Source organism: Cololabis saira, chromosome 3, assembly GCF_033807715.1.
Source record: "Cololabis saira isolate AMF1-May2022 chromosome 3, fColSai1.1, whole genome shotgun sequence".
NCBI classification, from domain to species: Eukaryota; Metazoa; Chordata; class Actinopteri; order Beloniformes; family Belonidae; genus Cololabis; species Cololabis saira.
The window spans coordinates 30,498,839-30,521,728 of NC_084589.1; the positions used below are offsets into that span (position 1 = coordinate 30,498,839).

The following is a 22,890-nucleotide window of genomic DNA, read 5'->3' on the forward strand; positions in this document are numbered from 1 at the left end:
TAGGTTTCCTACTCACACTTGATTGTCATGCTTGCAGATTTCTGCTCCTCATCACTCACAGATATGCAATGTCATGTGTTTGTTTTGTTTTATCTTGTATATAAAGCATTGTATCTTGATTGCTATTTTTTTAGTTCTCTTATTTGAGAGTAATAATTTATGGGATTTCCCTTACAGGATTTATAGACTTCTCTGAGAATATTAATCTATGTACATAGACTTCTTCAAAGATGTAAAACATCTAAAGGCCCTTTTCCACTAGTCCCGCCTCAGCTCGGTTCTACCCGCCACGGCCCCGTCTTGCGCTTTTGCACTAGGGGGTGAGACGGGCAGAGCCGCTCCAAGCCGATACTATTTCTGTAACCATTCTGGCGAGGTTCTATCCGGGCTGAGCCGGGACTATTTCTGACGTCACCACCCTCCGCGCCACTGATTGGGCCGTCAAACGTTTGAATCAGGAAGCGGGAGTCAGCGCGACTCGCAGCGATTTTATAATAAAGCGCAAAACGTCTGTTTGGTGATCCAACTCTGAGGTGCAGATGTTCATAAACCTGGTGGCTGAGGAGAGAATTAAAAAAGGGATGTAGACGGGCTGTTTTCTTCTCAGCCGCTCGCGGCTCCAGCTGATTTCTGATCAGCGCCGACATGAACAAAGCGCTTGTGCAATCGAGTACGTCACAGCAGCTTCACCCCAACCTGCCCGCTTCTCACCTGGCTGTGGAAAAACAAACGGGGACAAAACGGGTAGAGGCGTGACGAGCCGAGTCGGGCCGAGTAAGGACTAGTGCAAAAGGGGCATAATGTGTCATGGGCCTGGTATCTTAAGACTCACTAAAACGTGTTTGCAAAACATGCTCGTAATGCCCTGTACTTTGAGGCCGCAGTCCTCTTCGAACACTCTTATGCACGCTGTTCCTCATTTGTTTGTCTCTAGGTTTTATTCACACTGTGTGGTAACTTCCTTTTCTTGTTTCCATGTGAACAGGTTTATTTGATGCTGCGTTGCTGTCTGTTTCTTACGGAAACACTTGCGGGCTTGACTTTTTTCACGTGTTCTTGCTGTCTTTCTTGTCTTTTTCTCTTTGTCTCGCTTTCTCTCACTCTCTTCTCATCTGATAGGTCATACAGGAAATGGCTCTGATAGCTTCCTGAGGAAATTACACCCACTTCCTGTCTGTATGCCTTCTTATTTGCCATCATATCCCCCCCTTTTTTTCATGTCTACTTTCAGGCGCCTTAGGGAGGAACTGCTGGAGGGCTGTGGAACAGTAGTGCTGCTAGGAATCCCCCAGTCACTGTTAATGAGGCTCTGTGGCCTGATGAGGCAGCCAGATAAACAGCAGTACAAGCACAGCAAGCTGCAGTCATTAACTGCTGGGCTATTTTTGGCCATTGCCCTCATGGCATATATAGAGGACAGGACACGGCCTATTGTGACCGACTGCAACAAGAAAAGGACAACATAGGATTGTTCAGTGGATCCTGCGGCCAGGTGCCCCGAGTAATTGTGGATGAATAATTCAAAGCTTTGAGAGTTAGTTTTCACCACAGGAAATTTACTGAGTGCTCTTTCATTTGCAGATTCCTTCATAGGCTTTTCTTATCTTCGTTCATCTGTGTACACATGGATGATGAACAACAATTATTCCACATGTTTTCATGCACAATTAAAATGTTGACGAGGAAGGCTCAAGAAATTGATGATCGCTACGCTGCACATCACTGGTCCATTGGGCAGAAATGATGTCAGTCTGCAGAGGGGAGTAATTAACTTATCCAGATCACAAACCAGGTGTCAGGACAAGCTTTTGTTTTAGGACAATGAAAGACATTGTAGAGATGATAAACACAGCGTTGTGAAGCATCAGCCAAGATTTCAGTGCTAAATTTGGGAGATTTGTAATGTTGGCCTTCTCAGTTTATAAAAGGATTGTACACACAGATTCAGGACACTAGAGTATCCAGAGAATATCTATTTTTAATTTTTTTCTCGGCTGATAGTCAAAGATTCTGCATTGCTGTTAATAAATGGAATTGTAGGTTTTTATGTAACGAGTTTTAAAATAGTTGAAACCCATTTTTCTTTAGTAGTCAAATTCGAGTTTGAGATGCTGCTTTTTTCCCCCTTTCAAATACCGTGTCCTTTATCTGAGCTCTGGGGGGCTGCTGATCAGATTTAGTTCCGTGTATGATCATTGTTGTTATTATGGTCATTGTTTGACTGTCTTCCCCTTTTGCTTAATAAACTCCTTGTGTTCATGCATGTGATTGCTTCTTAAAAGCTTAATAGCGTTTGCTGGTGTTACATTTATCTGGAAACTGCAGCTTTGTGTAATGAATGTGTCGCAGCTTTGTGGGTTACTCGGGTGTAAAATAATTCCAGATTACTGACTTAAAGCTAATGCTAGATAGCTAGCTCAGTCCAACTCTTTTTTTTTTTTCTTTCTTGATTGAAAAAAATGTAAATACTCACAAGTACTGATGCCCCCCAGGGCTCCAGACTGCGACCAAATGCTCGCATTTTGCGACCAAAATTTGAGTATGTGCGACTGAATTTCATGTCCACTCGCACACGTGCGACCAGTAAATTTGCCAGTGTTTTTTTTTTTTTTTTTTTTTTACACTTTAAACGTGGAAGGGGTGCGTCAATGAACCCCCATATTTGCAGGCCAATGAGTGTGAAAGGGAATGAGTCGGGGGATCTATTTATTTATTTATTTTTTTCGTTTAATTTCACCAGCTGGTATTACGCCCGGACCACATTTAATGCGACACAACGCGCTGCGCCGTGCACATAAAGTTAGAAGAAAGAGACGGCGGGTATGTTTGGTTTTAGGAACATCATGCTCAGGCAATGAGTCTGCAATGGCCCAGACGGGAGACACATGTAGCTCAGTGCTTAACTTTTATTTTTAATCCACTCTATATTCTTCTGGTTGTTCTCCGATATGCTCCCCTAAAGCCTGAATTATGGTTCCGCCTTAAATCGACGCAGACCCTACGCCGTAGCCTACGGTGTAGGCTCTGCGTTGTTGTAACGCGGAACCATAAATCAGCCTTCACCCGGTACATACATAGGTTTCTCTAAACATCTGTCCCCGCTACAGTTTTAACTAAAAGAAAATGTGCTCCAATACAGCAGGTCTCATAATTTTATTTTGAACACTGCCAAAACTCTAACTTAAAACGTAACTAGAACTTAAAATTTGCTTGACACAAATGAAAGTTAAATTTTAACACGTGGGAAAAACACCTAACCTTTTAAGTGATGTGTGTTATCAGGTGTAATGGCATTTTTAGGTTAGAAATAAGAATATTTCTTGGTAAGATCCTTAGTTATTTGAGTGAAGGCAGTGAATTTGGTCAACTGGTGTAAGTTCAGGGTTTTAGTAAAGACACAAGTAGGGAAATGTTATTGGCCAGTACCCCCAATATTTGTACATTTGTTAAGTACTGTGTTTAACAGTTACATTCATGGCTGAAAGGTTACTAAGCACTTTGTTACCAAGCACTTTTTTTATCATGTGAATGTATGTTTTTTTTATATATATAATGACAGCAATGGTGCTGTCAGTTTACTTTATGTTGCGGCATCTTTAAAAGTGCACAATAAAATGTAACACTGCATTTGAAACAGCACATTGTGGTAATTCATTAATCTATTATGAAATGCGTATTACTAATACACTGAAATGTAGTAGAAATGTAAAAATTTGGTTAGCGTGTCGATAAACAATGTGCGCTCCTAAAATTTCTGATTGTGCCCCTAAAAATTTTCAGTTAGGGGCTACTGTGCTCCTAGTGAAAAAAGTTAGTCTGGAGCCCTGCCCCCCTCTGTACTCCATTTTCTGGCTTGGCATTACAGGTGTACGGATGCTTTAGAGAAATATTACCACCTCACCAACACACACCACCTGACAGCTGTCTTTGGTATTGTGGTGTGTAATGGCAGTGTCAATCATGAAGGACTGGCAGGTGTAAGACTTTTATGTTGGAATGTAACCGCTGAAGATCCCAGACTCTGACTCTTCCTCCTCTCCTGCTCAGAGGGGTTTCACCTAAACAGTTAGTTGTTCTAACAGTTGCACAGTGGATGCAGGCCCCGAGGAGCTGATGGAACAATGACTGGGTTATTGTTGGACTGCGCTGACCTGGTGGAAATGTTAGCTGCTAAGCTGTGTTGCTTCTTCGTCTCCATGTAGAAGCAGGTGCTAATTGTTGTTTGCGTATGTAGTGCCAGACCTCCGCATGGTCAGAGATGGAGAAGGAATGCTCGCGTAATCATCAGTTGTCAAGGAACACACATGCACCAACACCTCCCTCCAATCAGGAATTGCCCCCTCCCACATACGTGCACAGTCTTAACTCACACACACACACAAAGGCACGTACGCTTGATGGCTATCATTAGATTGATGCCACCTGACACTTACTTAGTACTGGAATGTGATGTGAGGGAGGGGCACGGGGCAGCTGCCGACTCAGGAGCACCAGAGAGGATCTCTTCACTTCTGGGGGCAGCCTGTTCAAACACTCGTGTGCCTCCGTCTCCTCCTCAAGCAAGGCTGCAAGAGCCAGGAACGGCCCTCACAGGGTGGCGCTTCATGCAAGCTCGTCATGGAGCTGAGGGGAATGAGCCCCACTTACTTCTGAAAGTCAGACTGTCTCCATCTGTTGCCTGAACTGTGCCATATGCTGGAATGCACCAGCTGGCTCCCTCTAGTTAGAGCAGAGGGAGCTCCACTCTGGTCATGTCCCTCAAACCTCAAGGGGAGCTGACCTTCTCCGAGAGACAAATTGGGAGAGGCAGGGGGGAAGCCAATTGTGGTTTCTGTAGGAAACTGAGTATGTACACATCTTACCAATGCTCAAAAATTGACAGACATAACAATAACAAAGTGTTGGCTTCTTCATCTCCTGTAATGAGGAGACTGAAATGCTGAAACGTGCAGCACAGAAGCAGGAGTCAGCTTTCCTCAAGGTTGTCAAAACATATCTCTCCTTTGCATTTTAATTAAAAGTTGACAGTTAATTTAGGACCGAATAGAAATCGTTCACTGTCGGTGTTACCACTTTGAGAGCTGTGATGCAGTCAGTGATTTCACTAATCAATGAGCCATTAACAGAAATGATTAACCATTTAAGTGATTTGGGGTTTTTTTAAGCCACAGACACCACACTCTTCATGAGAATGTAGATCTAAAACCAGATCAGTGCTTTAATCATGTTTGCATTGTTGTTTAAACTATTTAGACGGCTTATCATGCAAAACAAGCCTATTGATATTACACTGTGCTCGAGCTACTTAAAGGGGCCATTTCTTTTTTGTCCTTTTCTACTATTAAACTATTAAAAGATTAAAATAGAAACTAATGTGAACTTATAAGTAAATAGCAGGTGTAGACCTTTTCGTTAGCCGTTGGTAAAGTAAATTGGTAAAGTATTGCTGGTTTGGTGTGTGTGTCGGTGTGAGAGAGAGAGGAGGGTGTCTCTGTTTGTGTGTGGTTATGTTTGTTTATGACTATGCAGATGTGCACCCATGGCCCTGACTGGCCTGCGTCTCTCTGTTTGGCCAACCCCTCCCACGCATGTTGCTCCAACACTGGGCTTTCTCAACCCCACGGGATACGGCCATGAATGAACACAGTCTCTCTGTCTGTCTTCCAGTTTCACTCGATCCACCATCCTACCAGCTTTGTTTCGCTATGTCCATGTACAAGACCTCACCTTGACCCCGAAGCATTTATCACACCACCACCATTGTGCACATACTGTATTCAAGTATTGGGCCAATTTTTGTTCGTGTGCACGCGTACTTTTTCCTATAAATGTTGCTTTTCAGTTTCCTCTTAATTAGCATGTCCAACCGCTTATCGGCTTCTATAACTAAACATTTTGTTCTAGTACATGCAGAAGCAAAATTTAGCTGACTCATCAGAATTTCTCAACCCTCCTGCCCAAAGAGTGTCAGTGCGAGCCTCCTTTAACTACAGAAAGTAAATGATAATAAAGTTAACAATAGCATTTTGTATGTTTTGATTTCCAATCATTTTAGGCGCTGCATTTATTTAAAAAAATAAAATAAATAAATAAATAAATTGGAACCTGAAATCAACAAACATTGTCAGTGTGTGACTTTTTTTTTTTTTTAACTTTGGATCGACGCATTGGAATTTGACTTTGTTTTGCTGAAATAATAAGGTTAATCTCTCAAAGAATGGAAATATATTTTATGAGTAAAATCCTGTTTCTGCAGATGGTACTCCAGCTGTGTCATTAGATGATGCTCACAGCGATGAAGCATCCGTCCATCTATCTGTACCTGCTTATTCCTATTTGGGGTTTGTCTACTTTGTCCCTTTCTGCTGAGGGATAAAGGCAGAAGTACAACTAGCTGAGGTCCCCAGTCCATCGTAGGGTCACATAGAAACAAGCAAGCATACATGTTTGGGATACTGTGTGGTAGGAAATCAGAGAAAACCTGTGCAAGCACAGGGGGAAGATGGTCCTAGTATGGACACAGAACGGTTTCTACCAGGACTCGAACCAAAAAATCTTTTCACTTTGAGGCAGCTATGTTAACGCAACAAAATGCTATAGCTGCAGGTGGCTCGTACAGCCACCAGGTGGCACACATGATAGTCGAATATGCAACATATCAAAGCCAGGTGACTGATGATGCCAGTTGAGTTACTTCACATTAACGGTGGAAGTTTTAACTTTATTATTTTTGAGTTGATTTACAAGAAAGTGACTGCTTAATATGCTAATTTTAAAGGTTACGTTCACACGGGAGAAATGAAATGATCTTGGGCGTAAAGTGACAGTGAAGTTGCACAATTATAGTTTCGTCAGCCTATATCCACCCATGTAATGTAATGATATTTTTAGCTGGTAAACATTCATAAATTTAGCAAAATTTGTTTCACGCAGAGACTTATGAAGAAGTCCAGATCAGCAGAAGAACGACCACAAGATGACACGTGGCTGCATTACGCCCTAAGAAACCTATATCTTTCCCCAAGCTCAAAGCCTCTCTGACGGTGCAAAACCTTTAGGGCTTCAACAAGTACGTTTACCGTTTACTGTCACCATGGAAACTCAAAACCGAGAGGGATAAACCATTTTCCGATTTTGTGACTGATCAAAATGTGATGCGTCTTCACTGAAATCTAACTTTGAGTGTCTGATCAGTTGTTTTTAACTCAATATTCAAATTTACTGTTAAATAAAAGGTAATCGTTTAATAAAATTCAATACATCACTTCCGTGATCAATGTCTGTAAATTACGGTAAAACACAGACTTCGCTCATCCAGCACAAGTCCACAAAACTAAATACAGATGTCGGGTTGTAATTTCAGAATTACTGAGGGTCCATGGGTAACTTTAGTCCGAATAGGACATTATACGGCATCTTACGATGTGAAAGTTGAGCTGGTTAACCACTTTATAAACTGTCAGAAACTTCCAACAGCAGCATTGTGTAATAATCAGATCAACATGTGTAAGGTCATTGTCCTGTTACAATGAGGTTGACCATTATAAGCCATAAGTTTTATGTCTGATTTTCACTGGACAAAAAGGTTATAAACAGGATTTAGATTCTTCTGTATTCCGAGTCACTTCGTCCCCTTCCCTGGTTTTCCAAGCCTGTTTTGCCAGAAAATGACAGAAGGTGTCAAGGATGTTTACAGCTATTTTTTTATCGGCATTGTAATATTGAAATGCACCAATATGGGATAAGTTTCTCTGTCTTGGTCGAAGAGGTTCACAATTATCTGTATTTATTGTCTGAAGCTGACATGTTTGGAGAACAAAAAACTTGAAATAGGGAACAGGGTGGAGGCAGAACCAGAGTTTGTTGAACTGGGTGAGGTGATGCTGAGTGTGAATGTGGTCAGGCAAATGCATGAAAGGACACTTTTGTGAAGTCTGTGAGGCTGCAAATACACGTAAAAATTCCTCCACCCTGCAACACCCGTACTGTAAAGCAAAGTCACTGTCAAGAAATAAATCGATAGGTTTTTACTAAAATTGTTTTAAAATGCACAAATGTCTTATATGATGGTGACTGCAATACAGATTGGTAAAGCACTTTATCAAATCTATGTTTTATAAAAAAAAATAAGATTTTGATCCCATTTGGTCAAGACTTAATGATATCCAGATTTGTCAGCAAAACATGCACATTTTAAGTAACAAGATCAGTTTTAAAGTATTTTATTGTACCTGGCACCACACCTGTTGTTGTTGTTTGTACACTAAAAGGGGCATACTGCTTTTTACAGCTAACAATTGTCAACCAGCATCTCTCTTGTTCGAACTGCTACAGCATTCGATTGATTTAAATCGCACTTTCTCATTCAAACACTGAATGGGAAAGATCAATGAGGTGTCAGGAGATCAATGCATTTATGCGTAGGAGGTGTCAAATGCTGAAAAAAATCCTGTCCTATATGTTGACCCTCACAGAGCTTGAATGGGAGGGCCAGGATGAATGGAGGATTGGGAGCACAGTTGCAGTACCGTCATCTCTGATTCAATCTGTGTTTAGTAAAAAAATTGACTCATTTAAAGAAGGTTGGCTGTCTTGAACTTGCTTTGTAGTTATCCATCCCTAAAGTAATGTAATTGTCTGTTGCTTTGTCTATGATCATTAGTGCCTATTATACGTCTCTGATAATGAAAAGGCACTCTAGACCGAACCACTTCTGTGCCACAGCCATGATAAACTGTGAGCTGAATAAACCTGCCTCTCTGGAAGATCAGTATCCACTCATTGCTTCAATACAGAGATGTGGTTTAAGCCCAAGTGCTGATTACGTTCAAGACGATATTATGATGTTCTTTCCTTTTTCTTTCAATGGATCGACCTCATAATACATCAGATGTACGCAGCTATAGCAGAAAGTGTCCTGACCTGTATGTCACTGGATTATTATTATTATTATTATTATTATTATTATTATTATTATTATTATTATTATTATTATTATTATTATTATTAACAAGCATCATGCAGCACAACCAAAGTGCTTCTTTTTCTTTTTTTTTGGAGAGAAGAGAACCTGAGCTGCATGCAGTAGTAAAATATACCCTTTGATAGAATCACTGCGTGTGAAGTCACCTGAGACACAGATGGACAGACTGACCTTCCTTCCTTCCTTCCTAAATGCCAGGAACAAACTTGTTGGCAGCCAGCAGATATGTTCAGACTTAAAAAAAAAACAAAAAACAGAAAAGACAACGCACAAAATATGTCCAACGTTTCATCTTGACGTAATAGAAATAATTTTACAGCTTTTTCCGATAAGATCTAATCTGTTTTTAACAATCCACTTTAGTTTCAGAAAGTGTATTATCCTAAAAGTCTGTGGTGGTCAAGCACTCTCCTACCACCTATTGTTTTTAGCCAGCAATTACAGTCCACATTTAATCCCCTCCTTTACTGCGGTCTCATCATTGCCCTGACATTTCATTACAACATGACTGTCTGTTCCTCATAAATTGTGCCTTCCGGATGTGCAAGTTTCCATCTATCAAGGGAACTAGCACCGTTGTGGACTCTGGAAGGTCTGGTTCTTCTTTAGCCTGTAGGACGGGGTGCACAGTGTTTGCAAAAGGAAAGAAACATTTTTATTCATCAGGCCACAGGACAGTTGTCGACTTCAACTTTAACCCACCTGTAAACAAACCAAACGACCGTTTTCAGTTCTTGAATCCATGCAACAATATATAGGAATAAGTGTCTATTTTTAACATTGCGTTAATAAAACACCCAAAGATGAAGTTGTACATTGTTGCTCTTCAGCCTTTATGCTGTACGTGCAGAGTTCTCTGGATTTTCAAAGATGATGATTTTTTTTTTTTAAGTATTGCTTATGAACGACAATTTAAAAATAAAAAGGATTCGCAGTCAAATTGCTTTAAATGAATTCTATCATCATATTTAAAATCTTCATAATGTGCTTGGGAATATTAAAAAACCAACATATAAACGACTGATATGTAAAACTTGAATAAACCTGTTCAACCTTTTACTGAATGCCATTTAAAGAAAAAATATATAAAACTCTGCAATGTAAAGTTAAAGAAGAGAATTCCCCAGAATCTCAAGAGCAGTGAAACCTAAACTTATCCCTCACTGGTCATTTTTCTGCACAGTTAACCACATTTCCCCACCCGTCTCACTGACTGTTACTTGACCCTTTTACACATTGCCCACTGTTTTCACCCAGCATTGTACTGTGTGTGTGTCGGTGTGTGTGTGTGTGTGTGTGTGTGTGTGTGTGTGTGTGTGTGTGTCGGTGTGTGTGTCGGTGTGTGTGTCGGTGTGTGTGTGTGTGTGTGTGTGTGTGTGTGTGTGTGTGTGTGTGTGTGTGTGTGTGTGTCGGTGTGTGTGTGTCGGTGTGTGTGTGTCGGTGTGTGTGTCGGTGTGTGTGTCGGTGTGAGAGAGTGTTTTGAGTGTTCCCTGGTGGCGGCTCTGGGTCTGCTGCCTTCAGAGGACTGAATACAAGGGCTTTGTCTTGTTTGTGTGTTTTGGGGAAAGGAAGCAGTATAAGGAGTGTAAAGGGTGGAGGTAAATTTGCAGTGTTTTTTTTCCCATTCATGGATTTAAACGGCAGGGATTGGCTCAAACTTTTTATGTCAGTTAAGTTGGGTTACATTTTTAGACATGGAGGGTTTGCGTCATGGCCTGTAGAAGAGAACTCAAGCGGTTGAGTGAGCTAACATCTGGCCAGACTTCAACTCAAATAGAAAACGCTGTGATGCAATAAGAGCTCAATATTATTTTCCTGCTAACGACATCAAAGCTGAATGTTTTAGTGAGTCCATTACCAGTATGTTATATGATTACCACCTAAACTGTTGCGTTCTTAAAGTCTACAAGCATTTTGACTCACCAAGCTTGTTCCCGTCTCCCCAGGAGGCTTGATGGGAAACAGGGATATGTTTCCATTTATCTACGTGATGTTATTTCACAGTGGGGAAAGTTCAGCGTCTCCACAGTCTAATCTGTCTTCATGTCTGGTTCTGCTCAGCAGGAGCCCACAACGTTCAAGACGTAGCCTTGCAGTTCAAAGTATAGCACATAATTGGTGCTAATTGTCCTGTTTCCTTCCCCTGCCTCTCTCTCTCTCTTTCATACAGGGTGTGTTTGGAGCTCAGTGCTCTGACCCAGCCATGAGCATCATCGGGGCTGAGGACGAGGATTTCGAGAACGATTTGAATGATGTGAGTGAATAAATTAGCAGTGGCTAACTTTAGTACCATGTTTTAAACTTTATTTTTTTATTTTTTTGCCATATATAATATTATTATTTTCATTTCTTTATTTTTTTGTTGCAGGGAATGGAGGACCAGTGCACACACTTCAACAGCATAGAGCAGTTGAAGGAACACCCAACCCACTTGCTGGTTTTCATGCATCATGTCATTCTGCAGTTTGATCCTGCTCCTCTGGTGAGAGTTGCAATGTCTAAAACGCAACACCCGGCCTGCGTTGGCTGTATTTCACCTGTATTTTGGTCTTTTTTTATTGATCATCTCACAGGTTTTACAAACACCCACATCTATTTTAACCAGTACAGCGGTCTTTACAGGTCTCATCATGGTCTGTGGTTTTTCACAGCTTCAAAGTTGCTCTCATTGTGTGTTGGTGCAGAGTTGTATCGCATGCTGTTGATGAGAGAACTTCGTCGTTTGGATTAGGTGTGGTCCTATAAGTTTCTATAAATTCTTACTTGCAGCTATTTCAATCTAAATTGCTATGTTTACTCATACAGTTGCTCAAATGTGTGTATATTTTATTGTTTGAAACTTATCCACTTGGAGTTATTTAGTGGAGTTCTGTGTTTTTAAGAATCTTGTGTCCAGTTTTTCAATATAGTACAGATACAAACAAGTATGACAAACAAGGATAACATACATCCTTTCTTGACTCTCTGTCAGAAAATAAAATTCAAGTTATTTGAGATTCATTGTTGAAGGGGCCATCTGAGCTTACAAAAAAACAACAACAGTGTAGGGGAAACTGTCGGCTGTTTGTTTCAAAAGAAGGAAATAAAAAAAGCACAGCCCAGTGTTTGGATTGTCCTTTCTGGGCTCCTGTACAAACAGGATGCTCTCCATCATCGTAGAAACCAATGGCCTGGACTCTTTGGTGGCTTGTGATTCTGCACAAATCAATACACAGTTTTGATTATAATTATCATTTTTAACTTTTCTGTTAACAAACAGATGCTTTTCTGATTTAATGGCAATGCTAACCTGTTGAAATGATTATCCATGATGAGTTTTAAAAAGGTTCATACCCTTCAGTATGACCGATATAAGCATGCCTGTGCTTTCCCCTCCCTTCTGCATGCAGACTCTGACCCACCCAGGTACTGTTATACCTAGACAGCCGTTACCTGCTCTCTGTCACACTCTCGCCGTTGCTTTTTTCCCCACATTTGTCATATCATCAGTAGTGAAGCATTTTTACAAAATGTGTCTGTTTGTAAAATCAGTATGTGTGGTTCAGTTTGGTAGCTGCTTGCCCAGTCTGTTGCATGTCCACTATCCCATGCAAGACCATTATCGTTGTGCTTGGATAAATAAAAAAATATTTTAAAAAAAGATGGCAAAATGTCTTGATAATGATCAATAAGAGTATTCAAGATTAAAATAATAAATCTAAATGATGATGTGACTGAATAAAGATCATGTTTTTTTTATGTGTTGCAGTGTTTAGAAGTGATACCAGATAATCATGCTAATTTTACATCCATAAGATTTGTGAAATGTTTTCAAGATTCACTGATATCCTGTCTTTGTCTCTTCTCCCAGCTGTGCTACCTTCATGCTGACCTGTTCAGATACCTCAGTGCTAAAGAGACCAAAAAACAGTTTGTGGAATTTTACAACAACTTCTTGGACAAGGGTGCAGTAAGTAGAACATTGTGCTGCTAGATGTAACATGTAACACATGCAAACAATGCGTCGTGTGAACGACACTTGTTTGGATTAACTTGCACCGACTGTCTTGTTTCTACACGAATGTCCTAAATTTGAAGCAGAATTACACACACACACTTCTTTAATGTTAGGAACAATGTTGATAAAAGGCGATTGAGATTTTCAAGTGTTCAATTATGCACAGCTCTGTTTTGATCAGGGTAAGCTCTGGACTTTGACCGGGCCATTGCAACACCTAGATTCTTTAATTTTCAGTAGTTCTGGTGGAGGTTTGCTGCTGTCCTTGGGACTATTATCCTGTTGCATGACCCAAAGGACAATGTTTCAGAAGTTTTGTGGTTTGTTCTGTTGCAACTTTGCAAGCCGAAGCCGTGCTGGCATGTCCTTTGTTTTTAAAGAGAAGAGGCTTTGTCCTGCAAGCCCTTCCAAATGAAAAATACTCATGCAGACCTTTTCACATTCTGTGTGTCATCTTTGTGGTATTAGGTACAGAAGTGACTATAGTTTACTTGTCAACGGATTTAAAACGTTAACAATAAGCATTTGGTATCAAAAAGCAAATGCTTTAAATGGATTAAGATGAGTGTAATCACTGATTAGAGAGCCTGTGATTGTTGAAACAAAACCAACTGCACGTATAATTCCTAGTTAGTCTAACTGAACAAACAAGGTCATGACCCACCGGAGTAGCAGAACTTTTGGCTGTTTGTCACGAATGTAGCTCTGGGTGGAAATATTTTCCAGAGGGATTGAAAACAAATTTGAAAATGAATGGAAACACATTCACAGTGACGACGGACGGCACATCATTTGCACAAATTAATCAGTAATCATTTCATTTAGAAGTAAAACATATGTGAAATGCTTCACAGTTAAGCACTGGTTAATAGATTTGCTGTGTTCTGTAAACTGCTCAGGTGCAGTGTATAAGCTGGTCAGGTGCGAGACGCTGTGTGATCATGGGCTTGTTTGCAAGTCTGTGTCTGTGTCAGCTCTGTTTGCTCTCATCTTGATCTGCACAGCTTCCATCAGTATCCGTAGTTTTACTTTCATCACTCCTCCCGGCACACCTGGCCTTTGTCATCGCTCTCACTTCCTCTTCAGACCAGCACTATCCACATCCATCAGTTCAGCTGGTTCACGTCGCAGTCTTTCCCTCTGTCATCCAACTCCCAAACTTCCTGTCAGGATCGTGGGAAAGTCCTTTAGACGGAATCATCCACTGTCAGCTTTACTCAAAAAAAAGAAAACAAAAAGGAGAAGACATTGTGAACCTGCCGATGTTTCCCCTGTAAAATCTCTATTTCTGGTCTTACAGTGACCTCTTGTGGTGCTGTTCAGCTACTGTACCGTAGTGCTTTATATTGGTATAAGAGCTATTGCTCCTTTGTATAAAACCCCTTATTTACTAGACACACTGCTGACAAATCAGAAATATTAGATTTCTCTCTGCTTATTGTCATTTTTTCTCTATTTTGCAGATTCTCAGAGTGGCAGTACCCCCCAATATAGCCTATGAGTTGGGTAAGTTATTGTCGTATTATATTTATATGAAATAAACTATGTGTAAGAGTTAACACTGTTTAACCCCCCCCCCCCCCCCCCCCCCTTTTCCATTTGTTTAACATCTTTCTTTCCTCTCCTTTTTCCAAGACCGGACCCGTCCAGATCTACTCGCAGAAGAGACCCAAAAGCGTTTTGCTCAGGACGTTCAGAGCGTGCAGGTTCCTGAAGTGTCCAAACAACTTGAAGATTTTAGGTGAGATCACTTCGCCCATTATTGTATCCCCAATGTTTGACATACACAATGAATGTATGAGCATTACAACTGAAAGCTACGGGATTAAAGACTGAGGCCCGTTTAGAGATCTTATGCTCAAAGATTTGATTAAGTGTAATGAGTGGTCATTTAATGCATGACTACATGTTGATTATAGCCTTTCTGCCTGCAGAAAAACCAGCTAGACATTCGTTTTTGTTGTTTTTTCTTTCCTATTCCGAAAGAGCTTAATTAGTGGTGCCTAAGTGATATCATTATGGGATGATGATTATAATTATCTGTGAGATAACAAATCAAATATAAGTGCTCACAGATGATAGCATTGAATATCACAAGAGACGCAGAATAAGGCAATCATTCATCCAAGATACTTCAGCCTCATCTTTACTATTCCTCAGGATCTCTAAAAGTTGAGTTATGGTTCTGCATCAAATCAACGCCGTGAACACGCCGTCGCCGTGACGCCATTGTGAACCCTTCGGACTTCTCCGTCAGAGTTTTTCCGGTCACAGTGAATAAAAGAGATAAGGACAACTATTGTGCAAAAAAACTAAACGAAAAAAATCACACATACACGAAGAAAAGAGCGCTGAAAGTTCACCACTGCTTCAAACCGGAAATGCGTTGCTACCAAGCAAACTAATCACAGCCCTCTTGGTCTGCGTCGCCTCGACGCGTAGTTACAATTTTTGGGAGGTACGCGTCAGTGACGGCGTCAGTGACGGCGTCAGTGACGGCGTGTGGTACGCGTCGACGCGTACCACACGCCGTAGGCACGGCGTCGTTTTGACGCAGAACCATAACTCAGCCTTGAAGAATAAATTTGAAACAAGCATTTGACAAATAGTTTGTCTGAAAGGAATTTTTTTTTTTCCCTCAATGTTGTAATTTTATCAAATTCAACTCACTTTATTTAATTCCAGATGAGCCCCTCTCTGCCTTGCATTTTGTTCAAAATATGTTGTGCACAACCATTTTTACAGGTTCTGATCATTAGTGGCAGATAGTCATGAGCTTTTGATTTTCAAATTTTAATAAAAAATCTTTATTTGCAAAATGTAATATTAAATAAAATACAAAATGCATACTAAAAATACCATCAAATGGTCGGTGAAAAACAAAAGTAAAAACTTTATTATAGGACGTGAGGAGTGCTCTGTTGGAGCAAAGGACAAACAATTTAACAAGGCTACTTTAAATATTTTTAAAAGGTTGTACATCTATTAAACATCTTTATGATTCAGAACATGCACTTGCAAGTATTATTAATCTCATGCAATTTATCGTGTTTGGCTGGATCTTGTACGTCACTAATGTGCCGAGAAATCTCAACATGAGCAGCCAGCAGTTCCTTAATTGTTTATTTATTTATTTTTAATTCTAGTTTCTTGACATCTTTTTTTGTTTTTCAAATGAGTTGAATTTTGTATTGTTGTCCTGAACGAGCGCAGTGGTACGTTGCACAACGAGGTATTTGGTTTTTACCACTCTGCACCATCTGCTCTCAGCACGCTAAATACTGCCTGGCTTCAGACTTTACATGCTTTACAGGATTACTGTTTATTATACTGTGTGTGGTGGGGGTTGGGGGGGTGTTGCAAACACTGTCCTCTTTAGCATTATGTACACATTCAGAAAGACCGAATAGAGCGATATTTGTCATTGTCAGCAAGTTAAGGAGCATTTTTCTTTTTCTTAATTAGTATATACCGGTAAGATTAAAAAACAAAGAACACACGAGCTAAAAATCTTTGCTTCATTTCAGATTTTTATGCAGCGTCACCGAAAGAACCTGCAACTCTAAAATCGTCATACCTGTAAACAAATGTGTCCACGGTGTATCCATGTTTCAAAAACTACAGTCCGCTAGGTGACACGTTAACAGGAACCTTCTTTTTTTTTTTTTTAAACAAATCAATTGAAATAAAAGTGGAAATACTAGAGAAAAATATAAACAAGCCATCCCTTCAAATAAGTTCAAACTAACAATGCTTCATCTGAACACGAGAAATCAAGCAGGATTAATACAACAGCAAAAACCTGAAGATCTGAATGAAGGTTTTTGAGTGGTGTTGTCAGTCCAATATCCAACCAGAGATCATAAGTATCAACGTCTGATATTGGCTCAGACAGGTCCCATCTTTATTGACGAGCATCAACTCCAACATGAGAAAAAAGATTTTTTGTTATTTTATTTTATTTTATTTTATTTATTTTTTCTATCCTGTTGTCCTGTACCCCGAGTTAAACTCGGGAGTGTTGCCTTAAATGTAAATGAACAGTAAACACAATACATTTAAAAGGAAGCTCAAACACAGAAGATAAACAATATACTCGTATGAGAATATTGAAAATTCATTTTTGTCTTAAGTTCAGCGATGCCTTGTCAGCATTTTTTATGTACAGTACATTCACCTCTGAAGTCTAGATAGTTATGTCCTTTTTCTTTATTTTGCTTTTGGTGATCTATTTTTTTTTAAATAAATTGCTCTCCCTTTGTCTTCCACAGGCAAAAGAGAATGATGGGCATGACCCCCAACGAATGTGAGCTGGTAGATGTTGAGAGCCACTATCCCACCGACCGCATCCCGATGGACATGAAGGAGAAGTCTGTAGCTGAGAACCTGCTGGAGCGGATGTCAGAGACACAGTGAGTGTGTCTCTTTGCATATCGAGATACATTTTTGCTTTTCCCATCCATACTTGGCTTAATCTTTAATCTACACCCATTAAGCTTTTGCATATCCTGCAGTTTCAGAAGTGGCAACTTGAAACTCTTTTGCTCATATTCACCTTATTATTAACATTACATTTCATCAGCATTTATACAGTTAATCAATTTGTTAAAAATCCTCTGCCAGTCCTTTGTCTAATGTTTTATGCATTGCCAATATGAGGAACAGTTGTTAATGTTAGGATCTCAGAACTTTTAACAAAAGGGGCAAAGAATCAGGCCAGCATGGAAGCTTGTTGTTTAACAGGTTCATTTGTAATGAGATTAATGACATTTTTAATTAGAACTGCTATTTCTTGTTTTATTTTTTATGAACTCACCGACTTGAGCATTCCTATCTGTTTTGGGGTGTTTTAACAACTTTAACCAGTTCAGTTCTAGCCTGTGGATGAAGTTTAGATCAGGGAAGTGCAAGTGTTTGTTTGCTCTGTGAAAGCAGGAGCTATGCTGTATTCTCTATCACATACTCAAAACTGTCCTCACAGGTTGTTCAGTTTAATTTGTGTCTACATTTACATTTCCATGGAAGCACAAAACTGTACGAACACAGGAACAAAGGGCGGACACAGTCATCCCCCTGAAACCAGCGGCTTTAATCAGTGATGCAAAGACAGAACAGAAGAAGTCCCTGTGGGACTTTGACCAATGCATGGCACAGACATGTCATTAAGATATCAGGAAATTGGATCTCCTCTTCATTTCCTGCATAACTTTACGTTTTGGGTTTACCTTCCAGCTGATCTGGCCATGAAACTTTTCCTTGGATTAAGAGCAACTAACAATAGTTATTTAGTTAATACGGTAATTGTAAACTGAGGATCTCTACATTACCTGCTGCTCTGCAAGATGGTGAAGTACATTGCTCATTTTCCTCCTTTTCATGTTGCCACTTGTTTTTTAAAACTAAATGCCTATAGCCAGCATCAGCTGTGCACATTATTTTCAAGACAAAGCGCAGAGAAAGATCTGTAAATGGGGAAAATGAGCTCTGTGGGTTAGGGAGCTGGAGATGGAACTGAGATTGAAAAAGAACACAAAAGAGCAAAAAAGGAAATGAGAAGGCAGAGAGGAAAAAATGGAGTCAGCAGTGCCACGCTGGCAGGAAGGCTCTCCGCTGGCATTTTGCCAACCTGAGAGGGGGGGGGTTTGGTGGTGGGATGAGATGCTGTGGAGAGGTCATATACCAGGGGAGAGACGGGGAACAAGAGGCCCAGACGGTTATCGGTACTGGATAGCTTCTGCCCTGAGCCCGGTTAAAGGGAGGAGAGGAAAAAAAACAAGAGATTTAGCAGAAAGTTAATCTATTCTTAACCCCCTGGCCTACTACTAGGCGTTACTTCCTACGAAAAACTGGGCAGAAAGAGAAATGAGGCCATAGAGAGGGCAGGAGACTGTCTATCCTCATCTTGTCAGTAGAAAGGAAGAAAACAGTGAAAGATGTGCTGTGGACAAGTGGCTCTCATCCCATGGATAGAACCACGATGGCTGAGACTGGAAAGCAGTCTGCATCAAAGACATTATAATTCAGCTTTTGCCTCTTTCACTTCCTATCACACAGTTGAATCTCTATCTCATCACACAAACGATTCTTTCAGCCTCACTCCATTCAGTTCTATTGACAATCATCTCCATCCGTCTCACTATTCCCCTCTCCCACACTCTTGCACCCGCTCACCCCTTCAATCACATACACAACTCCCCAGTTTCTTGACCACAATACGGTGACCTCCTCCCATTTGTTGTTCATTGGTCTCTATAGTGATGCAAACAAGAAGAGCAGACCATTTGATTGGATTGTGCAGGGAAATCCCAGGGAAACCCCTCCCATCTTTTGATGTTCATCTCAAAACACAAGTGTCAGATTTCCTCAGTTGCCTGGTTGTTGCATCAGACCAAAACATGCTTAAATAGTTGCTTCCGCTGTGCTGGAGACTTTCAAACTCTGGAATCCAGTTGCAGGCATCTTGCAGGAGAGACAAAGCGCAGAAAATAGTTTTGGGTGTTTTTAGAGTCAGTTTGATTTTTCTGCAGATTTTCAAGTGTGCAAGTTTGATCTTTTATTTGATAGATTTTCTTTCTTTTTTAGATAATTACATTTTCTGGAGCAGACAGAATTGCAGAAATTGATCCTTTTTTCTTTTTCTTTTTCTTTTTTTTTTTTTCTTATTTTAGAATATGATCAATAGCTTCAGCTCTGCACACAAAAACACAACAGTTATCTCTGAGTTGGATCAAGGCAAGGATAGTCACTTTAGATTTCACCGACCCAAAACAGAGTTAGTGATTGATCGAGCAAGGGAAAGAAAAAATGTTACGTAAAGGGAATAGGTAAACGTGTTGCTACACTATCAGTGACAATTGTTTTTCACACTTTCTTCAGTAGAATTATAAGTAACATCTGTGGTTTCTCTTTTTTTTTCTTTTTTTTTTTTCAGACCTACAATTGTCGCGGATGAGGACAAATGGTAAGTTGATCTCTTTGGATTAACTTTATTAAATTAGCATTTTGTTCTTTTGAGTTGATTTGGGTTCCCGGTGTTAAATTTGATTTCTGCATCCTGACCATGGGTGTGGTCAAGCCACAACATTTTACAAAGTGTTCATGTGCATCAAATGCACACAAAAAAGAAGCTTTACAGTAGAGTTATCTATATTTGTACTCTACTTCATTCATTTTCTGCACATTAATTTGACAAGAATTTAGACAATCCTGCCATGTATGTGTTAAATGTGTAAAAACTTTTCCTCCAAGACTTTGAGCCCCTGTAGTTCAAGTTTAGTCTTCTTTCTTTTCTTTTTTCATGTTTTAACCATGGTTTTCAGAGAGTATGCTCTCTGCGCCTCATGGTACAAAAAAGCTGTGTGTGTGTGTGTGTGTGTGTGTGTGTGTGTGTGTGTGTGTGTGTGTGTGTGTGTGTGTGTGTGTGTGTGTGTGTGTGTGTGTGTGTGTGTGTGTGTGTGTGTGTGTGTGTGTGTGTGTGTGTGTGTGTGTGTGTGTGTGTGTGTGTGTGTGTGTGTGTGTGTGTGTGTGTGTGTGTGTGTGTGTGTGTGTGTGTGTGTGTGTGTGTGTGGCACCTTTCTTGTGCAAATCTCCAGAATCTCATCATTTTCTTGTCCCTGATCCTCTCAACTCCTCTTTTTTTTTTTTTTTTTTTTTGTGCATGTCAATTTTTATTCCTCCCAACTTTTTAAGCTCCTCCCCCTGATGCTCATGTCTTCAACAAAAAGTCTCCACCTCTCTTCCCCTGTTTTTCCTGCACCCTTTTCCCCCATCCTCATGCTCCACCTCCAACTTACATTACCCTTTCTTTTTTTCCAAGCCGGTCTTGCTCCAGAGACTTTGCAAACACACTACTGTAGCATTACTGTACTTTTTGTGCAGCTTTCAGTATTTCATTACTTATAAATAAAATACGAATCCGAGACTGTTCTTGCAGCAGTCTTGCAAGTTATTTTATTTTTTTTACACTAAAACAATATTTTTCTTACTACCACATGTCTGACTTTCCTCCAGCCAATCCATTTTTACTTCACTGGCCATGTACATGAAGCACCTCGGGGTTAAAACCAGGGCAGTTGATAGTAAGAAATCCAGAGGAGGGTTTTTCAGGAGACAACTCAACAAGGTAACATTGCGTCATCAATGACAACATCTTTGTCCTGTTGGAGAAACTGAATTAACCAATAAAACAGATAGCCGATTTTATAAATTCTGTTAGTGGTTATTTTTTTAGAATATTTTCCAAGCTTACATCTGACTTTGATTTCACCTTCTGCCTCACTCCCTCCCTATTTCATTTTCAGAATAAGAAAGATGAACCTTCAAAACCCAAGAGAGTGTTTCCCAGCATCCCAACCTGGATTGGAGGCGCCAGTATGCATCTACCTTTTTTTTTGTCTTTGCTAACAAGGTTTTTTCAGTATCTTAAAATGTATATTATATTTTTAAAGGATTTTTTAAAATAAACTACAATCCACTAAATATACATTTTTAGATATATGCAAGAACAATTCATTACAATGACATTTGAAACAGCTTGTAGTATGTTTATATTTGACATACCTGAGAACATGCTATCCTGCCCTTCTTTCCTGTTGCAGCTGAAGTCAAACCAAAAACGGAGATTGAAGGTAGTCTTTCGTCAGAGTCCACCTCCCTTTTTATTTGTTCAATGAATACATCCCTACTAATCAAACCATAAGCATGTCTGCATGTTCCAAATCAAACCGGGAGAGGATGTGGGTGGGCATTGTTTGTTTCTGGGAGGTTTTGTCAATAAAGAGTAGTGATGCCCAGAAGGGGAGTCCTTGAGAGATTTTGGATGTTTTAGTAGTAACTAACCCTCTCATCCACTGCAAAGTTCCTGATTGCATCTACTCACCAAAACTATGTGTCTCTCTCACAGAATCTTTCTCTCTTTTTTTATTTATTTTTCAATCCACTGTGGTGTCTTTTGGGTCATGCTTTTCTGCATTTTCAATATTTGTCGATTATCTGTGTTGAAGTCGTCATGCTCTTCCTCCTCAGTGGATGTGAACAAAGTTCTTGGTGGTAAAGGCACTACTACTGGCAGAGGTTCATTGACTGACCCTGGAGTCCCTGCACCCGCCAGCAAAAAGTCTGTTTCCGGCAGCGGCTTGGCTACTTTAGAGATCACTGATGGGCCAGGAAGCGTCACCATCCCCAACAGCCCAGAGCCCACAAATGCTGAAGGTAAAACTACTCATTCACTCAGACATAAAGGTTAATAAATAATGCAGGTCAGAATGCTGTGTGTGTGTTCATTACTCTATGTAAACACGCTTAAATTAAAGTATTTGTAAAAAAAATAAAATAAAAAAGTACATACATACATGCATGCATGCATGCATGCATGCATGCATGCATGCATGCAGATACATGCAGATACATGCATACATGCATACATGCATGCATGCAGATACATGCATGTATGCATGCAGATACATGCATGCATAGATACATACAAGCATGCATGCAGACTAGACTAGTGCTAAATTAAGATTTCTACTCCTCTAGGTCTTTCAAGCACCCGCCTGGAGCCTCCAGCCGTGTCAGATGACCCTATCGGGTCGGGGCCTGGGCTTATTCTTGTGGAGCCCATATCACCCAGTGACGCTCCCACCGAGGAGCCTGTAGAGAAAGAAAGGTGAGGATGGCGATGCTAAGGAAAACTAGTGCCGTGTTGTGACTCATTAAGAGAAGTATTACAGGATAAAAAATAATGACAATAATTAGATGCCTATAGTTAGACTTTCAAATACTATAATAGTGCAGGATGTGTGGAAACAGAGATATGGGGGTGAGTTGTGTCTGAAATGTGCTGGCTGCGGGAGCTTGGTAAAACTCCCCCAGCAGTCTGTCCCTGCTGTGCTAGCTTTTGTCATGCTGCCCG

The 22,890-nt window shown here is 40.2% G+C and overlaps 1 protein-coding gene across 5 annotated transcripts in view; it reads left to right on the forward strand.

Annotated features, from left to right (window-relative positions):
• arhgef1b (Rho guanine nucleotide exchange factor (GEF) 1b) overlaps positions 1-22,890 on the forward strand; it is a 47,772-nt gene that overhangs the window by 12,489 nt on the left and 12,393 nt on the right. For 3 of the 5 annotated variants that reach the window (XM_061717194.1, XM_061717193.1, XM_061717196.1), the window contains exons 2-13: positions 11,154-11,237; positions 11,352-11,465; positions 12,834-12,932; positions 14,444-14,486; positions 14,616-14,721; positions 17,252-17,392; positions 19,912-19,941; positions 20,991-21,102; positions 21,281-21,350; positions 21,578-21,607; positions 22,005-22,190; positions 22,515-22,644. In XM_061717194.1, coding sequence (XP_061573178.1) covers positions 11,187-11,237; positions 11,352-11,465; positions 12,834-12,932; positions 14,444-14,486; positions 14,616-14,721; positions 17,252-17,392; positions 19,912-19,941; positions 20,991-21,102; positions 21,281-21,350; positions 21,578-21,607; positions 22,005-22,190; positions 22,515-22,644 — 1,112 coding nt within the window. In that variant the 5' untranslated portion in view covers positions 11,154-11,186. Of the gene's footprint in view, positions 1-11,153; positions 11,238-11,351; positions 11,466-12,833; positions 12,933-14,443; positions 14,487-14,615; positions 14,722-17,251; positions 17,393-19,434; positions 19,805-19,911; positions 19,942-20,990; positions 21,103-21,280; positions 21,351-21,577; positions 21,608-22,004; positions 22,191-22,514; positions 22,645-22,890 lie in introns of those variants that run through there. The other 2 variants (XM_061717195.1, XM_061717197.1) reach the window with 2 other exon arrangements.